This window comes from Mesocricetus auratus, unplaced genomic scaffold (assembly GCF_017639785.1).
Source record: "Mesocricetus auratus isolate SY011 unplaced genomic scaffold, BCM_Maur_2.0 Super-Scaffold_100014, whole genome shotgun sequence".
Classification (NCBI taxonomy): domain Eukaryota; kingdom Metazoa; phylum Chordata; class Mammalia; order Rodentia; family Cricetidae; genus Mesocricetus; species Mesocricetus auratus.
Genome location: NW_024429197.1, coordinates 41,352,092 through 41,372,727, shown reverse-complemented (window position 1 = coordinate 41,372,727; position 20,636 = coordinate 41,352,092). Strand labels below are relative to the sequence as shown.

At 44.6% G+C, this 20,636-nt stretch overlaps 1 protein-coding gene and 1 long non-coding RNA gene across 2 annotated transcripts; one reads left to right on the top strand and one right to left on the bottom strand.

Moving 5' to 3' along the window:
- The first annotated feature begins 427 nt into the window (after positions 1-427).
- LOC121144091 lies at positions 428-3,884 on the top strand. Its single transcript, XR_005881417.1, has 2 exons — positions 428-651; positions 2,345-3,884. It is a non-coding gene; the product is annotated as an uncharacterized LOC121144091 (long non-coding RNA).
- A 1,470-nt stretch (positions 3,885-5,354) lies between these two features.
- On the bottom strand, positions 5,355-18,909 carry LOC121144121. Its single transcript, XM_040757459.1, has 5 exons — positions 18,901-18,909; positions 18,750-18,803; positions 9,747-10,175; positions 9,188-9,243; positions 5,355-5,865 (listed from the first exon to the last, which is right to left on the bottom strand). Exons 1-5 carry the CDS (start codon positions 18,907-18,909, stop codon positions 5,700-5,702), a joined length of 714 nt encoding a protein of 237 aa, XP_040613393.1. The 3' UTR covers positions 5,355-5,699.
- Between the last annotated feature and the right edge of the window lie 1,727 nt (positions 18,910-20,636).

The window sequence follows — 20,636 nt, the reverse complement described above, 5'->3', positions numbered from 1 at the left end:
CAAACTCATGCAAAAGATTTCACAAGTCTTAAATATTGAAGGGTGGTGAGACAGGGAGACTAGAACCAGAAAGAGGGGGCTTTGGCAACTGTCTGAGTGGGGACTGGTCATGACTTAAAACAAAGCAGGGCTGGAGAGCAGTCAGTATATCCGAAAGGGAATTTCCAAGAGGTGACATGACAGAATGAAAACTAAATGTGGGAAGGAGGGGATACGGAGGTCCCAAGGACATCTCCAGGTTTCTAGCTTGAGCAACCAAATGAATCAAGTCTGATGAACACAACTTGTCCCTCTAACCCTTAAGCCTATGTCAGAGCACTCGAGTGCATAGAGCATGCCCAGTTCTCAGGTCTTCAGTGGGTTTTGCTCCTGTGACAGCAAGAGTACGTGCTGGAGTAGAGGAGTTTCCCGTCTGTGTGCCCGTCAAACCTTCACTAGCGGAAGACTCTCTCTGAGCTATGGGAGAGTCACATGTGAGCATAAGCGTGAAGTTTTTACTTCCAGCTCTGCACACATGTCTAGAGCTACGTGACAGTAGAACAAGGAGAACCTGAGAGAACATATGCTGGCCCTTTGGAATCCTTTAAAAGCCAGGCGAGCTATCTTATCCTCCTGCCGTTTCCCAAGCATCTTTGATGTGAAAGCTATGAGGTAAGGGAGAGATATTCCTGGCCCGAGCAAACTACATATTCTCTCAGGGAAGAGAGGGGGATACAAAAAAAAAAAAAAAAAAAAGATGGGCACAGCACAGCATGGTATGTCAAGCAATTAGTCACATTTAATTTGTGGCAGGATTACTAACTCTACAGGGGTAACCACACATGGACACAGCTGTGAGAGACTAGGGAGCTTGTCTTGGGAACAAGTCTTAAAAGAAAACCAAAAGTTTGCCAGTCAGGGAAGAGGAGGAGGAGAAATTCTAAGAGGGGGAAAGAGCCCTGGAGAAAGCAGTAGGGTGGCTGGGTACTAGAGGCCAGGTGCTTGGAGAAGGCTTGAAAGGTCCTGAGTCCAGGGTGGAACGGGAAACCGGATTTCTGTTTCTGCTGTGGAAATGGCAAAACTCTAACAGTCTGCAATGGATTGTTATCACCTAGTTTGCAGGGGCCCAAACACAGACAAACAGTGAGCCTCTTACTGCAAACACGGCCTCCTTGCTGCTCATGCTCTCATGAGCTCTGTTTACCTCCTGAGTTGAGAGCACCTCTCTTTCCCAAGATCCACTGCAGCTCTACACTTGACTGCTTCCCTAGAACCCAGACCCTCTAGAGTGCCTGAGAAGATATACCAGTGGGCCTTCTTATGGGCTGGGGAATGCAAACAAGAGGGTGACTGTAGAATTTAATCTCAGTCTGCCAAGTAGCACTATTGCCCACGACAGTGACCAAAAAAACAAAGAACAAAAGTGTGTGTGTCCTTTAATTTTTAATAGCTATTCAGACAGTCCTTGGAGAGGGAATTGGCAAGTTCAGCGGGAGGCTACTCCCCCACCTGTCTCCAGGCACTGCAAACACAGCTGCAAAAGGAGACAGCCAGAGCTTCCAAGGAAAGAAATGATGCAGAGAGCTGGGGTGGGAATAGGATGCCTTTCTCACAAGCCCGCTGGGGACTGGGCCTGTCTAGCAACTGCAAAAACAAGCCAAGTGGACACAGCCAGGTTCTCTATACAACTTCATGTTAAGTAAAATCATTCAAGACCCAGCTCAATAGCCACTTCAAAAATCATTGAGGTTTTTGTTTGTTTGTTTGTTTGTTGTTTTAAGTGTGAGAGGGAAATGTAATTTGCAGCTCTGGCGAGGCTATGGTCAGATTCTGCTGCTTAAATCAAGATGAACCTTGAGGATTTATGCACTGTCCTAAGACTTGAAGCCTCATAACACAAAACTTTTTGGTGCAGTGTCTATGGTATCTGTATTTCCCCCATGCTGAAATGCACACGTGGTTAGGTGGGGAGAGGGACAGAGGGTGAGGGAGGAAGAGAGAGAGAGAGAGACAGAGAGAGAGAGAGAGAGAGAGAGACAGAGACAGAGAGAGACAGAGACAGAGAGAAAGAGACAGAGAGAGACAGAGAGAGAGTCAGCAGGGGCCAGATTTCAACCATGCAAATGTTAGCAATTCTACGGTGGTCAGGGGCTTACCGCTCCCCCAAAGTAAGGCGGCAATTACAAGAGGGGAAGAGGCCATTTTAGAAGATGAAAAGTAAAGCAAAGAGGTATTTTTGGTATCGTTTTAATCACAAAATAGCACGAATGTGGTCTGTGCCTGCGTTCTACACAAACGTCGATTTCAATACCACTGAACGCTAGTTTGAAAATTTCCATTTTTGTAATTTGCTTCCCTTTGTTAGGCCAAGGCTTGAGAGAAACCTGGCAGCGTCCCCAAGCCTGGCACAGGCTCGCCTCAGACTCACTCTGCTGCTCAGGAGGCGGAGCGCGTGGCACTGGACCCGGCGGGCGGAGCCAGGCCAGCACAACCCTGCGCAGCGCCTACCGCCAGGGCGTCTGGCGCCACCTACCGGCGACCGGGCAAGCGCGAGGGCGACCCCCAAACCAAGCTGCTGTGAGCCGCCTGGACCCGTTAAGAGTAACAGCATTATTTCCTTCACCAAGTCAACCCCTCATAGTCCACCAGGCTCAGGAACTCCTGTCTGAAGAAGAAAAGATCCCACGCTGAGTACTCTGCCACAGGAGTTAATCTGACTGCTTTATGTAAATCCCACCTGAGGACAAAGGTAGTGTGTGATCCCAGTACAGGCTCAGGGAACAGTGTGTGTTCAGACAAGAACTGTGGAATGAATGAACCAATGAATGAACCAACCAATCAAGGAATGAAACCAGACGATCAAAGGACGGAAAGCTAGGCTAAAGTGTTTAAAAAAAAAAAAAAGGCCAGGTATTTTGTTGATGGCTGGTAATTCTACAAAATCCTGCACTGCACAGACTAGTATAGCAGCCCCTCTTTGAAGTGCACAGCAGTAACTGACAACTGCCAGGTTCAGCGCAGTGCCTCCTTCTACAGATAAGTAAAGGCGAGTTTCAGAAGGTTGAATGCCTTTTCCAATGCCACTTTGTGGGTGATAGACCCAGTTTGAACCTACATTTTCCTGACCTGTTTGGTATTTATTTTGTAAGGCAAGAGAATCATTTTGTCTTTCTGTAGGCTAGCCCGCCCTGACACATATTCTTAGTGGACTGGGCTCAAGGAGGGAGTTGGCTTCATCAACTACCTGCAGTTGATCCCCGAGCATCTGCCCCAGCTTCTCCCAGCCAAGGCAGCTAGCTGCTCATACAGTTTTGCTCCAAAAATCAAGTGCTGCTGGGAGCTGATGCCAAATGGTCTAAACGTATGAGTCTGTTTCTTAAAGCCTAAAACACAGTTACTGAGCTAATGTTAGTGAGCTCCAGGCAAGTGTGCGTTTGTTTTTTGTTTGATTGTTTTTATCAACACAGGTGTCCTATATCCTACTATAACCTCTACTATTTCAAGGTGTGTAATATGCAGCTGTTGAGTTTCCCAATGACAGCTCTATTTGAAGATAGTATTTATCGGTTGAAGAGTTTTTGCAGTAGTGGAAGAGGTGTGGAGAAAAGTGAAAAGAGTGATTTTGGAGTCAGATCACAGGGCCTAAAAGCAAGGAGAAAGACTGAGCTCTAGCTGGAAGTCATGAGAGGCCAGCTATCACTCTTACATAGGGAATCTCATTGGCCAAAATGTCTCGGGGAGATGACCCTAGTGAATGAAAATAGATTACAATAGGTAAGGGACAGATGACAGGAGTCATAACACTGTTGCTATATAGTCTACTCTTAAAAATACTTATCAGGTTTTAGCAGTAGCAAACAATGGCAGTGAACCAACCTCTAATAAACATTGTATACATAACCTTATTTCATGTTCCCTGCTGCTTTTAAGAATTTCCTCATTTTGTCTCTAAGAGAACAGAGTGTCAGAATGGATATGAAGTGATCGAATTTTTGGTATCCATCTGTGGCTACTATATTCTGTGGCTGTTGCTCTGGGTACTGAGCACATGGTTAGGATTCCTGACTTCTAGACTGTTTTGGTTTTTGGTTTTTCTGCAGGGGGTAAGTGTTATGGCTTAGCAGTGTGATATGTTTGTGTGTCAAGATGACAAGGGGTCAGTTGGGCTGGCTAGTTTTATGTCAACTTGATACAGGTTACAGTAATATGAGAGATGGGAACCTCAATTGAGAAAATACCTCAATAAGGAAACACCTCCATAAATACAAACCTGTAGAGAGTTTTCTTAATTAATGATTGATAGGGGAGGGCCCAGCCCAATGTGGGTGGTACTTTCCCTGGGCTGTTGGTCCTGGATTCTGTAAGAAAACAGGCACAGCAAGTCATAAAAACAAACCAGCAAGCGGCATCTTTCATGGTCTCCATGTCCAGGTTGAGTGTTTGAGTTCCTGCCCTAACTTCCTTCAATGACAAGCTATGATATTAAATTGTAAGCCAAATAAACCCTTTCCTCACCAACTTGCTTTTGGGTCACAGTGTTTCATCATAACAATAGTAACCCTAAAATTTGTACCAGGAGTGAGGTATTGTTGTGACAGGTCTATCCTTGCGGTTTGAGGCTGGGGGAGGAGGGAAATTTTAAATGACTTTGAAACTTTGAGTGAGAAAAGCCGTTGACTGTTCAAAGCTTGGTGAGCCATTTGTGAGAGTTTTGAAAAAAAAAAAAAAAGAATATTGAAAGCAATGCCAGCAATAGAGGCCTGGCTGTTGAAGTTTCAGGGGGATATTTGAAAGCCCCTTAATGACTCTATTGGGGCCATTGCATTTTTTGAATTGAAAATCTGTGATTCTGGTTAGCTGTGGCTGAAAAATCAGTCATGATTATCAAGAGACCAGAACCAATGGAGCAAAACGTTTGCTGTATTGGAAATAACTGATGCTGGTTAGCTACAACTGAGATGAAATCTTTTGGGAAGTGTTTCCTCCAAGTCAGCATACAGAAGCAGTGTTCTAGAAGTGGTCAAGGTTGTACCTCAAGCTGGCAGCCAAACTTGGTAGCCTGAGTCACCCAGGTGGTATTTTTGATGGGATGTTTCTCTCTTGCCTGCCATTTCATCAATAACCACTCAGAGGCTTAATGTTAATTACAAACTGTTTGGCCTATTAGCTCAGGCTTATTATTAACTAGCTCTTACAACTTCTTAACCTATTTCTATTATTCTATATTTTACCACGAGGTTTGTGGCTTGTTACCACACATTTTGTTTCCCCAGCAGCTGCTGGCATCTCTCTGACTCCATCTTCTCTTTTCCTTTATCTTTGCTCGGATTTCCCTCCTGGCTCTATTCTGCCTGACTATTGGTGGCCAGATCAACTTCTTTATTAACTTCTTTATTAGTAGTAAACATATTCACAGCATACAGACAGATATCCCACATCAGGTATTTGTTTTGAAGGCATGAAGAGGTTGTAGAGACCAGCTGAGGCTAGGCACTGGAGAGGCCAGGAGAGGTCATGGACGAAGGTGCAGCCTCAGCTGCCATTGAAGGCCCAGAATTAAACAGAGAAGTTGAAGTTTAGCACCATGTAGAGAGTCCAGGAGAGGCTATTGGTGAAGGTACAGCCCAGTTACAGTAGGAGACCCCAGCACTTTGGAGATGCCAGTACCATGGGATGACCATCAAGGACTGTAGCAGTAGTGGAGTGGAGTCAACTGGAGCCTAAAGGACAAGCCATGTGTGCTGCAGAGGGCGGAGCCAAGAGAAGTGACCCAAGCCCTTTGGAGGAGCCCAGATTGTGAGAGGATCCCAGCCATTAGACAGTGAGTTATTTGCATGGTTGAGGTTTGGTCTTGCTTGATTGTGCTCGTGCTCTGGTTCTTCTATCCTAAAGTAAGAAAGCATTAATTTATTTTTGATTTTACAGTATCTTGGCTGCCTAGTTTTATGTGAACTTGACACAAGCTAAAGCCATTTGTGAGACGGGAACCTCAATTGGGAAAAGATGCCTCCATAAGGTCAGGCTGTAGCCAGGCCTTCTTAATTAGTGACAGATGGGGGAGGGTTCAGCCCGTTGTGGGTGGGACCAGCCCTGGGTTAGTGGTTCTGGGTTCTATAAGAAAGCAGGCTGAGGCAGGGCGGTGGTGGTGCACGCCTTTAATCCCAGCACTCGGGAAGCAGAGGCAGGTGGATCTCTGTGAGTTTGAGGCCAGGCTGGACCAACAACCTCCAAAACAATACAGAGAAACCCTGTCTCGTAAAAACCAAAAAAAAAGAAAGAAAGAAAGAAAGCAGGCTGAGAAAGTCACCAGGAACAAGTCAGCAAGCAACATTCCCCTGTGGTCTCTCATCGGCTCGTGCCTCCATGTTCCTGCCCTAACTTGCTTCAGTGATGGACTATGGTTTGGAAGCGTAAGCCAAATAGACCCTTTCCTCTCCAAGTTGCTTTTGGTCATGGTGTTTCATCACAGCAGTGTTAGCCCTCTCTAAGACAATAAGCAACTCAGGTCCCCAACGTAAATGAAAACGTCCAGGAAACCTGCTGCTCCTTGACAAAATGGAGCAGACTGCAGTAACCAGGGTCTCTCTAGGATAATGTGGGGCGAAGGGAGCACTAGCCGATAGCCATCATGAGTATGCCTACACCAGTTTCCATTACCCACTCTGCTTCAGTCCTTCCAATGGGGTGTACAGACAAATAGGGCACCGTTCTGAACCTCTCAACCAAAGCCTGGGCTTTTGTCTGGCCGCTCTTGTGTGCTGAGGTGGCATGCAGAAAACAGGAAGCAGAAAGGACAGCTCCTGAGTGGACCTAACCATTCCCAGGTGTGCGCTTTACTTTTGTTTGAGAGACTCCGGACACAGGCAAGAAAGGAGTTGCGAAGTGTCAGCAATTATCTGTAAACAGTGGGGCAACACTGTAGCAGGAATGGGCACCAACAGAGGTGTGGCCCCAGCAGCAACAGTTCATCTTTGGTAGACCTGTACAAGCAGAGTAACTTCGGTAACCAAGAGAAGTAAACTTTTCTCATGAACGAAATGCATTGCAGAGAGCTAGAGAAGAAAGCATCCAATGGACCTGAGACCATCCCTGAATATTCCAGAACTGTCAATAGAATCTGAGAAGGCAGCCAGTCTCACAGAGAGGTCAGGGTAAAGCAGAGACCCTGCTTTCTGGCCATCACTCCTGGCTTAAGTGACTCCAGTGTACCTATTTTGGAAAAATATGTGATCGATAATTTAAAGGTCAAAGTTGTGGTATCCTAAGATACATTCCTTCTAAAAGCCCATAGCTTTAAACTGGCTTCGGTAGCACAGGCCTATGATTTCAGCTACTCAAAAGACTGAAGTAGGAGAATCTCAAGTTCAAGGCCAGCTTTTGTACTTAGAACATGTCTGTCTCAAGTTCAAGGCCAGCCTTTGTACTTAGAACATGTCTGTCTCAAAATGAAAAGGATTTAAAAGTTTGGTGATATAGCTCAGTAATAGAACATTTACCTCTAAAATGCACAAGAATCTCAATTAAATCCCTAGGAACACCCAAAGGTGTACACACACACACACACACACACACACACACACACACACACACACACTAATAATTTAAATAAAACCCCATAGCTTTAAAGAAACAGAGTAAAGACAATTACTCTTAGATTCTCGTGTTTTAATTAACAAACATCTTTACATTTATTTCTGTATGTGTGTGCATATGTGTGTTTATGTGTTTTGCTAGGTCAAAGGACAACTTGAAGAAGCTGGTTCTCCCCTTCCACCACGCGGCTCCCTGGGGTTAAACTCACGTCATCAGCCTTGGCGGCAAGTGCCCTTACCAGCTGAGCTATTTCTGCAGCACCAATGCACTTTTTAAAAGCAGTATAAAATCTTGTGAAGACGTGAGCTCATAAAGGCCAAAAGTTGTGTTTGGAGCACCAAGCTCAATAGATGCAGATGCTCTGAAATGTTCACTTCAAACATCAAGCATTCGTTAAATGTACTGCCATATTGTTATACCTAGTTTCAAAAGAGAGGAGCTAACCTTATGCACCAATATGCCTGTTTTCACGGAGCCTTTGCCCACAGTCTGTAAGTTGTCCTAATACTAAGACCAAATGCCAAAAAGCAATATTTTTGCCTTTGAGAAAATCTGGAAGAGGTAATTATACTAAAACATACCACTCCAAAGGGTCTGTTGCACTGTTTGCTGTGGAAGTGGCATAATTAAGCCTCTTCAAACCAAACAGTGTCCTGGGCAAAGAGCTGAAACTGGATATCCAAACTTCTCATTCTTATAGCTCCTCCATTTTGTTGCCCTGAGTGAGATATTCCTTGTGGAAATGAAATTTAAAACTAGATCTAGGCACAGCATGAAGATTTGGGGTGTTAAGACAACTAAAAACACCCCTGACTGCCCTACACATATCCAACACACCCTCCAAATCCACAAGGGGAGAATGTACTAGTCAACACCAAAGCATCAAGTTGGTTTCTAGACTTTGTGGATTCTTACGAGGCATGTAGTATAGAATTGTGTGTGTGTGTGTGTGTGTGTGTGTGTGTGTGTGTGTGTGTGTAGGAAACATCAAAATAAGACTCTACCACCACCCAAATTTGGCTTATAAGATAAAGAGACCATTGTGAACACAGAACGATGGAAGACAATGTACATTCCTCAAGGACTTGCTGCCTACTTTGTACTAGACCCTACACTAGGCAATAGGGACACCAAGGGTAAACTAGTTCCATGTGTCAAGTCAGCACTTACTATATTTACTGAATACATCGCCATATACTTACAGAATACATTAGGTCTGGATGCTGTCTAAGGTCTTGTATTAGCAGTACTCAAGGGATAGCTTGCGATGCTGGCCCACACACCATGTGAAATAGTGAAGAATGGCATGGTATCCTACTTCTTGGATATAAGGACACACACAGAATAGCCAGAGCCCTTGCTCTCTTGGTGCTTATATTCTGAATGCGAATATACATTTTAAGGAATTACGTGAATGTACAATAATAAGGGAGGTTAAACCATTTTGAGAGCTTCGCGTCAGGAATTCTAACACTTCACCTGGGAATCAAAAACCACTTTTCTTGAAGAAGGATGTTCCTAGTGCGAGTGATTCGCAAATACCACAGGAAGGGGAAGGGAACGTCATGTTTGAAGGCTTGAGGTCAGAAAGGAAACCTAGTTAACAAGTACTTACTTAGTCTTTCCATTGCCATGCTCTGCGCTGGGCATGTGGAGGTCTGGTCCTTGCCTCTGAGGACAGTGGGGAAGTAGGCAAGTTACACCATACGATGCTGAGTGAAGTGCGGTATAATCAACACCTCACAAACAGTAGGTCCTCATCCAATTTGTGTTGAAAGGAGTATACAACTGCAATGTCAGTGGTAGGCACAATATGGCGTAGATATGTGAACACTAAACTGAATGCTGCTAAAGAGGCGTTCAGAGCACAAAAAGTTCAAACGGAATGAGAGCAGGGTGCTTGGCGGTGGTGGCGCACGCCTTTATTCCCAGCACTCGGGAGGCAGAGGCGGGAGGATCTGTGTGAGTTCGAGACCAGTCTGGTCTACAAGAGCTAGCTCCAGGATAGTTGGGGAAGCACAGAGAACCCCCCCACATGCACTCCCCCATACACACCCCACACACACTCCCCATCCCCCACAACCCACAACCCGCCCCACACATTCCATGCATAACACACACCCACCCTCCCACTCCCCACCCCCACACCCCAGCCCCCACACCGACAGACGAACCTGATTAAAAGAAAAAAGTGACTCCTTTGGAGATGCTCTACCCAGGTGAGTTGTGTGCAAACTGAAGACATGACCACCCCTCGGCGTGGTTAAGGAGAGGGTTGTGGTAGACGTGAGGGAACTAACAGCCAGAGACGTCTGGAAGGGTCCAGAGCAGAGAGAGAGAGGCCGGATGTGGTCAGCAGACTGGACCTGGCCTGGAGGGAGCTGGAGCGGAGTGGAGAGAGGTGGGGGTGGGGAGGAGTGAGGGATGAACACAGGAGGAGGGGCGGAAGAGAAGGAATCGTGGAAACAAGCAGGGTTACGAGGAGAATGAGTGGCTGGGGGTCGGGAAACCCATGAGCTAGAGAAGTTTAGGGTGGGGAAGCCGGTCAGAAGAGCTGGGGACTTCTGATACCGAGGGATCCCGGAGGCCAGCGCGTTCTTTGGCTTTGGTATGCCAACAGGCACTAGAGATGGCCATTCGTGCTTCTGTCAGTGATAAGGAATCTTTTTTTTTTTTCTTTCATTTTTTTTTTTTTTTTTGGTAGAGGGGAACCAGTTTCACAAGTCCCGAGGAATGCTGGGTCTTATCTAGCTAGCCACTAGAATTTGTGGAATTGTGCCTAGTTGACAATGAGAGCTGTTTATCACGAGTGAACAGGTGGGCCATGAGGGAGATCAGAAACATCCATGCCAAGAAGGGGGAAACAACTGGGAATATCACACAGGTTGAGGGAAACGGTACCTGACACTTCCGGGTGTCTGTGGAAGCCCAGAGACTCTATGCAAAGTGTACATGTGTTTTTGTAAGGAAGGGACCATGTTTGCAAAATAGTCAAGTGAATTCAATCACCCTAAATAGGTTAGGACTTGCTGGAGGTGGAGCAGGTAGCCTGTGACTCTCCTAGTATTGAGAGATAAGGATGCCAGTAGAATCTCAACTTAGAAAACCTTGGGTCTTCTTGAGCTGAACCGGTTTAGGCTCTGCCTCCAAATGGTATTTTAGCATTTCCTTGTTACTGCTTAGCATGTCTGTGTTGTCAGAGACCCTTAGCTGCTATGGTGAAGCCTCCTTCCAAAAACAGGTTATAGGCATGAAAGTCCTTCCTCTTAATGCATTTCCAGTTAGGCCAATGCTCTCCTGTTAGATTGTCAATTGTGTACATTGTCTGGTCTTTTCTAGGAAACTTCCCACCAATCGGCAGTTGCTGCAGTCACCTGAGTATCAAATGGCAATTATTTGGGGTAGACTTAATTAAATGAACGGTGGACGGGAGCTGGATGTTCATGACTAAGTGCCTCCACAGCCGTGCATGACAAACCAGGCACTTTTCCACCCACATGCTTGTGCTACTGCAGCAAACACAAATTTACATACCTGGAAGAAACAAGATTTTCTGAAACATTAATAATAAATGCAAGAAATTTGTCTGTCATGGCTAAAACATCTGCACTATTTCACTTTGCACCATTCTAGTTCAGATTTAAAATATCAACAGTGTTCCTCCTTACTATCTTTTTTTAAAGGATTTATTTATTTATCGCATATACAGCGTTCTGCCTACATGCTAGAAAAGGGCACCAGACTGAATTGTAGATGGTTGTGAGCCACTATGCGATTGCTGGGAATTGAACTCAGGACCCCTGGAAGAATAGTCAGTGCTCTTAACCTCTGAGCCATCTTTCCGGCCCTCTCCTTACTATCTTGCGTAATATCACACTGTTAGTAATTGAAATAGTCTTTTTCTAAATCAAGAACCTTGGCTTTGTGAAATAGCAAAGAGGAATCCTCATTTAAAGTATAGGAATGTTTAAAGTTTTAATGTCTTTAGAATAAAACAAAACAGAAACCATTGCAATCAGGTATACCCATAGAAGTGTCATGTTCAGCTGGGAGATGGTGGAGCACGCTTTTAATCCCAGCACTCAGGAGGCAGAAGCAGGCAGATCTCTGTGAGTTTGAGACCAGCCTGGTCTACAAGAGCTAGTTCCAGGACAGCCTCCAAAACCCACAAAGAAACCCTGTCTCAAAAAACGAAAAGGAAGTGTCATGTTCAGATCGAGGGGACAACAAATCTTCAAAAACGTTTTGTTTTGTTTTTTAAGTTATTTTATTGGTATGGGTCTTTTGCCAGCATGGGTGTCTGTATATCACTTGCAAGCAGCCCCCTCAGAGTCCAGAAGAGGGCATCAGATCCCCTGTAACTGGAGTTACAAACGGTAGTAAGCTGCTGTGTGAGTGCTGGGAACTGAATCCAGGTGCTCTTAACTGCTGACACATCTCTCCAGGGCTGAGCATACCACATAAGAAATACATTGTATCCAGTGTTTGATGCCTTATGGTAAGAGGGACAGAGACAGGCATTGGAAGATGGTGAGTGACCAAGAAATGAAGGCAATGGCAACAGCTATCTTCCTTACCAAGCGCAGTATCTGAACATTTTGTCTTTCCAAGTACCCTGTTGGGGAACTACTGTTATTATGCACATTTTACAATTAAGGGCACTTGGGGACCTGCCTCTAATTTATGGAGGAACTGGGGTGCCATTCACTTTTACATAACTCCAGTGGTCCTTCAGCTTAGGCTGTTTGGTATATTTTCAGTTAATCATACTAAAGATGATGAATGGTGAGGAAAATGAAATCATTGCTGTGTGTGTGTGTGTGTGTGTGTGTGTGTGTGTGTGTGTGTTGATCTCACCGCTCAGAATATATACTCTTACTGCAGTGATGCTAATTATGCCCTTCCTTACATTCCAGGCTGAGAACAGAGCTGGTATTCCAAATGTCTTTTGCTAAACAAAATAATTTCAAAGTGCCTCAAAAAAATTTTACCCATCAGATAACTGAAAGGAAGGGACACTTTGGAGAACGAATTATTGGGATCCTTTTAGAGGATCCTAATTGTCAAAATGTGAAATGTGTGAACCATTGACCCACAGTCATACATGTGGAAGTCTATTTAATCTATTCCACAGAAACACTGATGCATATATATAGATACATGGAGATAATATAGGTATACAAGCACAAAGACATAGTACACATATGTGTGTGGGTAAAAATACATGCATAGGGCTGGAGCAACAGCTCTATCGGCAAAGCACTTGCCAGGCAAGCACAAGGATCTGATTTTGACCCCCAACAACCATACTAAAAGCCCAGTGCTGTGTAATAGTCCCTCTGTGCACTCTGAAAATTGTTGCTCTCATTGTTAATAAAAAGCTGATTGGCCAATAGTTAGACAGGATTTGGGGGGGAGCAGAGAGAATGCTGGGAAGAAGATGGATGGAGTCTGAGGAGTCTCAAGCCAGATGCAGAGGAAGCAGAATGTGTAGAAAAGGAGGTAACAAGCCATGAGTCACGTGGTAGAACTTGGATAAGAAAATATGGGTTACCTTAAGTTGTAAGAGCTAGTTAGTAACAAGCCTAAGCTATCAGCCAAGCATTTGTAATTAAAGCCTCTGTGTGGTTATTTCAGAGCTGAAACACAGAGAAATTCTACCTACAGCCAGGTGTGGTGGCACAAGCTTGTAATCCCAGTGCTGGGGGACAGAGATGGGTAGATTTCTGGGACTTTTGCTGGTCAGCCAGCCTCACCCAATAGGTGAGCCATAGGTCTTCTTCTAAGACTTCTGTAAAACAAGATGGACAGCTGCTGAGCAGTACCTGAGGTTGCCCCTTGGCTGACATACATGCATACCCACATGTGTACACAACCTCCATCCACACACAAAAAGATATATGCACACACATCTAAATAAGTTCTTTGCAGCTCCTTTTATGTTCACAGATAAAATGCAAGCAACCTAAGTATCCATTAGTAAGCAATGATTAGAAAAACAATTGCCAGGCCGAAGCAGGACAATTGCTTAAACAAAGCTGGCACATGGCCAGCTTAAAAAAAATTCACTGTACAACCATGCAGTGCAATGGTATGTGAATTAGTATGTACATATTAAAAGGTTACAATAGATACATGTGTTATGTTAAGTATACAAGAAACTGCCAGTTCTGCATTACTGTTGGCATGAAGGAATAGCAATTTCATGATTCAGCTTAGTAGATGAACAGACATGAAGTGATTTTTAAATACTATTTATTTACTTTATATCCATGTGTCAAAGTGTATTATGTGTACCACATGTGTGTCTGGTGCCTGCAGAAACCAGAAGAGATCATCAGTTCCCCTGGAACTGGAATTACAGTTGGTTTTGAGTTACCATGTAGATGCAGGAACCAAACTTGGGTCCTCTGCAAGAGCATCAAGAAGCCATCTCTCCAGTTCCATAAAGTGGTAAGGTTTATTTGTTTGTTTTGTTGTTTTTGTTTTGGGGAGGCTGTTTTATTTTTGTTTTTGAGGCAGGATTTCTCTGTGCAGCCCTGGCTGTCCTGGAACTCAACCTGTAGATCACACTAGCTTCAAACTCAGAAATCCACCTGCCTCTGCCCCCTGAGTGCTGGAACTAAAGGCGTGGATCACCACACTTGGCTCCATGCAGTGATTTTTAAACTGAGTACTAATTGAAAAAGAAAACAAGTTGCAGATTAACATATAAACAATATTTTTTTAAAAAGCTATGCAACTGCAGCCCAGATGTACCTCATCTGGGCAGTACAATGAAGCTGACCCTGTTGACTGGGGTAGGGATGAGCTGGCCCCAAGAATGTGAGGCGGAGAGCTGTCCCTGCCCCTCAGCAGCTGAAGCATGTGGGAGAATGGCCTCTACACCTCACCTGGGCGTGAGAGCCTACCCTGAAGGCAGGAAAGCAGGAGAACCTGTCCTGCCCCTTGCTCTGGTCCTAAGAACTGGAGAGAGCTAGCAGGCTGACCAACCCTGCAACTACCCAGGCCTAGTAACAGGGTTATAAGTTGGCCCACCCCATTTATGATGTGCTGGAGCACATGAAGGAGCTGGTCCTGCAGACCCAACGCTATAGGTTCTCCATGACACAGAGAACAAGAAGATATCCAACAGGAGTCCCAGTGAGGGTCCTGCATTGGTAGTGTTAGCTGAATCAGAGGCCTCAAACCAGATCAATGACTCTTTGCAATGAACACTTGCAAGTAAAGATGTATGGACAAAGGTGTTCACAGCGTGAACGGTGGGGTTATTTCTGGGCACAAGTTTTATATTTAAGCCAATAAAATTCCACGTAGCTTTAATTTTTTTCTACATTAAGATTTATAATTTATTCTAATGCTTACTAAACTCAATCCCAAACTACTTACACATTTGCTGAACAAAAGGAGATGTTTCTTAGGAAAATGAAATGGAGTGATGGGGTGAGGGTGCCCGCAGGTGGCGAGCAGGTTTCTAACTCTGAGGAAGTCAAACAGGAAGGTGATGACACAGGACCTAGACTTGACTGAAAGTTCCCAGCCACATGCAAATCTAAAGACAGTGTCCTGGCAGGCGCGAGGGTGGGTGGGTGGGTAGGGTAATCAAAGACTGAGGAGAAGCATGTTACATTTGAGGGACAGAAGAAAAGCAGCGTGGCTGAGCATGAGGAGGGAGTGGGAGAGCGCCAGGACGCAGAATCAGAAAGCTAAGTAGGGACCAGTGGGGGGGGGGGGACACGGAGTGGGGGGCCATGCCTGGGATTCTTCTATAGTTGCAGGCGCCACAGGAAGGTTTTGAATAAAGAGGTAATCTTTTCTTTTCTTTCTTTCTTTCTTTCTTTCTTTTTTTTTTTTTTTTTTTGGTTTTTGGAGACAGGGTTTCTCTGTGTAGCTTTGAAGCCTGTCCTGGAACTCACTCTGTAGACCAGGCTGGCCTCAAACTCACAGAGATCCGCCTGCCTCTGCCTCCCGAGTGCTGGGATTAAAGTCGTGTGCCACCACTGCCTGGCTTCTTCTACTGGGCATTTTTACCTGTGGATTATTATAAAGAGGAATTCTTCCTAAGCTGTGCTGTCTAATTAGTAATAATAATGTTAGTTTAAATAGAGTTTTGGTGACTGAAAATAAATACAAGGAAGTGTCATATAGCCAGGGCCAAGGAGTGTAACTTAAGGAGACACAGGGATCCCAGTTCAGGTTAACGATTAGGAGAACGGCTGAGTCCCAGGAGTCAGGCTGGCTTGAATTCTTTTCATCTTGATGCTGAAACATGTATTCACAAGTTTCAGTGTGCATTGGAGCTGAAATAAAGTCTTAGAATGACTTCAGGTTAAACTAAGATGTTTTGATAATGGTTTTAAGATGAAAAACCCTGGAAAACAATCTAAAGTTCACAAGGACTCATAGGTGAGGGACTCATTAAGGTCTGGGATCAAGCACAAAGCAGTTCAGTTATTGCTAGCTGACATACTTTCCTTGTCAGGATTGGTTAGTGGTCAAAGGTGATGACAAACTCCTTGTACCCATTTCTGCCAGCAACCTGCTGATATAAAAAACTGTTGCTGAGTGGGTGGGTATACACCCGGCAGATTGAAAGAAGAGCTGATTGGTTATTTTTCGCATGTAAAGTTTAGGTTTGTGATTCCTTATAAGATTACCTTTCAAGATAAGTAATAAAGTGATTCGATCCTTTCTCTGTAACCACAAAATGCAGCCTGCTAGCAAAAGAAAGAACTGCTGAGGAAAACATCCTGCTAGCTCACACCCTGTTCGGCTATGACAAGTAAATGCATGTGGGTTCTTGGGATGACTTTGTTTTAATCGTGTAAAGGAGATGAAAAGATTGTTTGTACCTATATTCATTATAATCATTCACTTGAAAAAATAGAATGTAGCCACATTGCAATTTCTATGTTGCCTGAAAGGCTTTGTTTTGGGGTTTATAAACTGTAGAGGAAAAATGAAGTTAGAAGAAGAATAAAGAAAAAGTCCGAAGGAAACCCCTTAGGCAAAAATATCTTAGTATGCCAACTCCCTGGATTCCTATTGAGCCCTGCACTGCTTGAGGCTGGTCCTCACAGCAGAGGTAGGATGTGACCCCTTTAATCTTTGCTCATCTTTTCTTCCTCACCCATCACAAAAGTTCCAAACACTGAGTTAATCTCTTCCTTAATTACATTTGGTTTTGCTGAACTTATTTACAGAACTTATTCAAATCAGGAAAGGCTGCATCTGTAAGGCCAGAATCCCTTCTGCTAGCGTCATGAAAGGGTGCTGTCCTCAGGCCCTGCACTTCCCCAGGGCAGCACAATAGAGCCCGCCCTGTTATTTGAAGAGAAATGAATGGGATCAAGATACATGGTGTAAAAGACACATAGAATACTTACATATATACAGACAGACAGACTGACAGACAGACAGGTGCTGTCCTCAGTCCTAGCTGAGAACAAAACCCCCACCTCTTGCTTGAGATGTTTCCAGATCACAGGACCACAGGGTTGGGAAAGACCATGATGAGCGTGTAGTTTAACTCTCCTAACCAGTGTCTAGCCATCCACAGCCTGTCTGCCATGGCCTCTTGCATGTATGCACCCCCCAGGAAGAAGTTTGGAGATGGGCAACCTAATTCAGAATCAAAATTGTCTGTGGGTCGTGGGCACACTTCTTAACATCATGGAACCCAAGTTTCCTCGTTCGCAAACGCAGTGGAAACCAACACTTTGCAGAGTTGTTTTGACTGCTCTAACAACTTGAAGCAGTGGGCATGCTGCTCCCTGCCCCTAGTGATGAAAAGCTGGTCCAGCTCATTATCTCTGATTTCTGTCATCTCTTACTCCTTTTAGCAACCATTTTTGACACCTAAGCTTGATGCTGTGCCATTGTTTCTCAATTACTTTGTATCCATGGGTCATGACCTCCCAATGAAACTGAGGATAACCACCATATTTTATATTTCTTGGGGTCCCCCCAAAGGATGTAGGTCAATCCAGGGCATGCAGCAATATACAGAGAAACAGTAAAACATGCCAAATGAAATGAGCAATCCATCATCGCCAGGGTAACTTAAAACCAGCCACACTCACTGACCTGCCATTTAATTGGAGTTTCCCGTAAAAGGGCCCCCTTTCTATGGTATCCATTTTCAAGTTTATAAAAAAAAAAAAAGAAGAAGACGAACAGAGTGCAACCCTTTGCTTTTAAAAAGAAATCTCTTCATGCACTGCACGTTTACATTTGACCCATGACTTCATAACCAGAAGAAAAAAAAAAGAAATATCCCACAGAGCACCCTGAATTGTCCACCTCAAACATTGTTTTCTAACTCTCAGACAGGAGCGCTGATCCTTAGAGCTCCCCTTCTCCTTCTCGTTCGCTTACCCATCTGTGAATTAATGACTGGGTATTTTAGGAGGTTGATTTAAAAAGAAACAAAGTCTATGTAGGAACTGTACGGTTCTCATGTATCTCAAGGGAATACAGGTTAGATCCATTTGACCACAGCAGCTGAAAGGCAAAGGAGTGCCATAAAGAATCTACTGGGAGAAGCAGGATCAGAGAGATGTGGTGCACTTCTCTTAAGTGCATATCACTTAACTGCATAATCAGCTCGCGTTCCTAAGAATTATGCAGTCTCTGTCTGGCCCCCATTAGATTGAATGTGTTGCTACTCCAGTTAATTGCATATCAGCAAATTGCATAATTCAGCTATATGCACCCTGAACTGAGTTCCAAATGCCATCCGGTACAATGTAATCAAACTAGGGAAGTGAAGAGCTGGAATACTTATGAGATTCTGCCCATTTGTCACATTTGGTTTGGATAGTCTGTGCCACGCAGCAGGCAGCCCATTGCTCATGGACCTGGATGCTTTGGATTCCTGTATGCCCCTCTGCAACATCAGCACCATCTCCTGTAGTCCCCACACCAAAATTAATTAAAATGTGCCCAAGGAAAAAGCAAGACGTCAGCATGTGAAAATCTGATTTAAAAGTAAAAACTCTGACTCATAGCTAACGGTGCTATGCTTCCCAAGACCAGCATTAGTGACAAGGTAGGTGCAGAAAAAGTACAGGTTACTCTGGGTTCCGCCATCAACTTGCTTAGCAGGGATCCCCGCCCCCATCTCCCACCCCAGTTTTACCTGCCTTACAGAGCTGTTATGAGGGCCCCAGGCTAACCTGCACACTGACACCGATGTTAAGAACTGTCTGCAGTGCGGTAAGGATCGTGTGCTGCACACCAAGGGATAGAGTCCAAAGAGGGGGGTTCGTGCTGTGGCTCAGAAGGTGAAGCAAGGCACGTACTCTGCAAGTCTAACTAACGACCTACGACCGACATGGCGGAAGGCGAGAGCCTACTCCCACAAGGTTTGCCCTGACCTCCACATACACTCCGTAGAAGGCACCTACTCACTCACACACTTTAGTCATCAAGGGTCAACAGGCGGTTCGTGGGTAAAGGTGCTTGCTGCCAAACCTAATTATCTGAGTCTAACCCCTAGAAGTCACACAGTAGAAGAAGAGAACTGACTGCCAAAATTCTCTGGTTTCCACGTATACTCCATGGCATGTGTGCCCTGTCACATAAACACACAAATAAATAAATAAATAATAAAAACAAAGAGTCCATCAAGCTAAAATACTTGGTAAGACAGATAAAAAAGAAGCAAATGCCACTTGGTCTCTGGGGAGCACTTGAAAGGATGTGTCTTGGTTTGGGTTCTAATGCTGTATTTCATTTTTATTCATTTGTGTGTGTGTGTGTGTGTGTGTGTGTGTGTGTGTGTGCGCGCGCGCGCGCGCGCACGCGCGCGCTCGCATGTGTTCTCACTCATGCATGTAGTTGCTTGAGGAGGCCAGAGGAGGGCACCAGATCCCTCGGAGCAAGAGGCAGTTGTGTGCTGAGAGTCCAGTGGGGGTCCTCTGCAAGAGCAACAAGTTTTCCTAATCACTGAGCCATCTCCCCAGCCCTTTGGTTCCTCTTGCTAAAATATTTTATCACATTTATGCAGTTTAAGGGTTAAATGAGCATGTGGAAGTCAGAGGACAACTTGCAGGAGTTGGTTCTCTCATTCACAATGTGGGTCACAGGGCTCAAACTCGGGTCATTAGGTTTGTACCTAATTGCTAAGTACCTTAACCTGCTAAGCCACCTTGCCAACCCTTGGTTCAGTTTTCACTTTGTAAAAAGTGTGCACCTTCTTGAGTCCACATGCACAAGTACATACAAGGAGGTCCTTATTAGGTTGCTTCTTGGGCAGAAATAACAGGACATCCACAGCAATCAGCAACAAGTTTGGCAGTTGATTTTGGAAAAAAAAAATACCTGCTACGCAATCTTCAATATCCCACAAGGGGTTTCCTTACAGGTGCTGCATTGCGGAATCCAGAGGAAATGCCCATATGCCAGCTGGCCCCCTTGGACTGCAGCTCAAAGATCCCAGAGTCTCCCTTTGCTCTCTGCAGATTTCTTTGCACAGATAACTTCTGCCAGTGTATCTAGTAATACTCAGTGCTATCTTCCTGACACCTTCCCTACCTATCACATATTCTTCTGAAACATCTGTAGGAGTCTCTAAGTCATCTCTTACTTTAGAATAGACCCATCATTTGGTTTCTTACTAGTTTTATTATCCTGGGAAAAGCGTTTAGTCTCATGAAGCCTTGCTTTCCTTTACCCAAACAATGAAGCCAACCCTAGTAGCTACCTTCTGAGGCTTTGCAAGGGTTAAATGAGAGTGTTTATGCAATGCATTAGACACAGTGCTAAGCAGTGTGACCATTTACTAGCACGGGGCTCATGTATTACCCAAGATAAACAACGATGAATTATGCATCAATATTTTTTACCGAATACTGAAGTCAGATCTGTTTCTGCAAGCATTTGGGCTTTAGACAATTAAATCTACACTTCTTTGGCTCACTTAAGTGACTAATAGAGGACTTTGAGTTTGGAATGAGGATTCCATGATACATAGTAAAGTGTGAGCATAAGTGGTTCTAGAAAACTGGCAGGAGAAGGAGTGGCTTGGTGTTTCCACTCCCACCAACTGCATGGGATGCAGC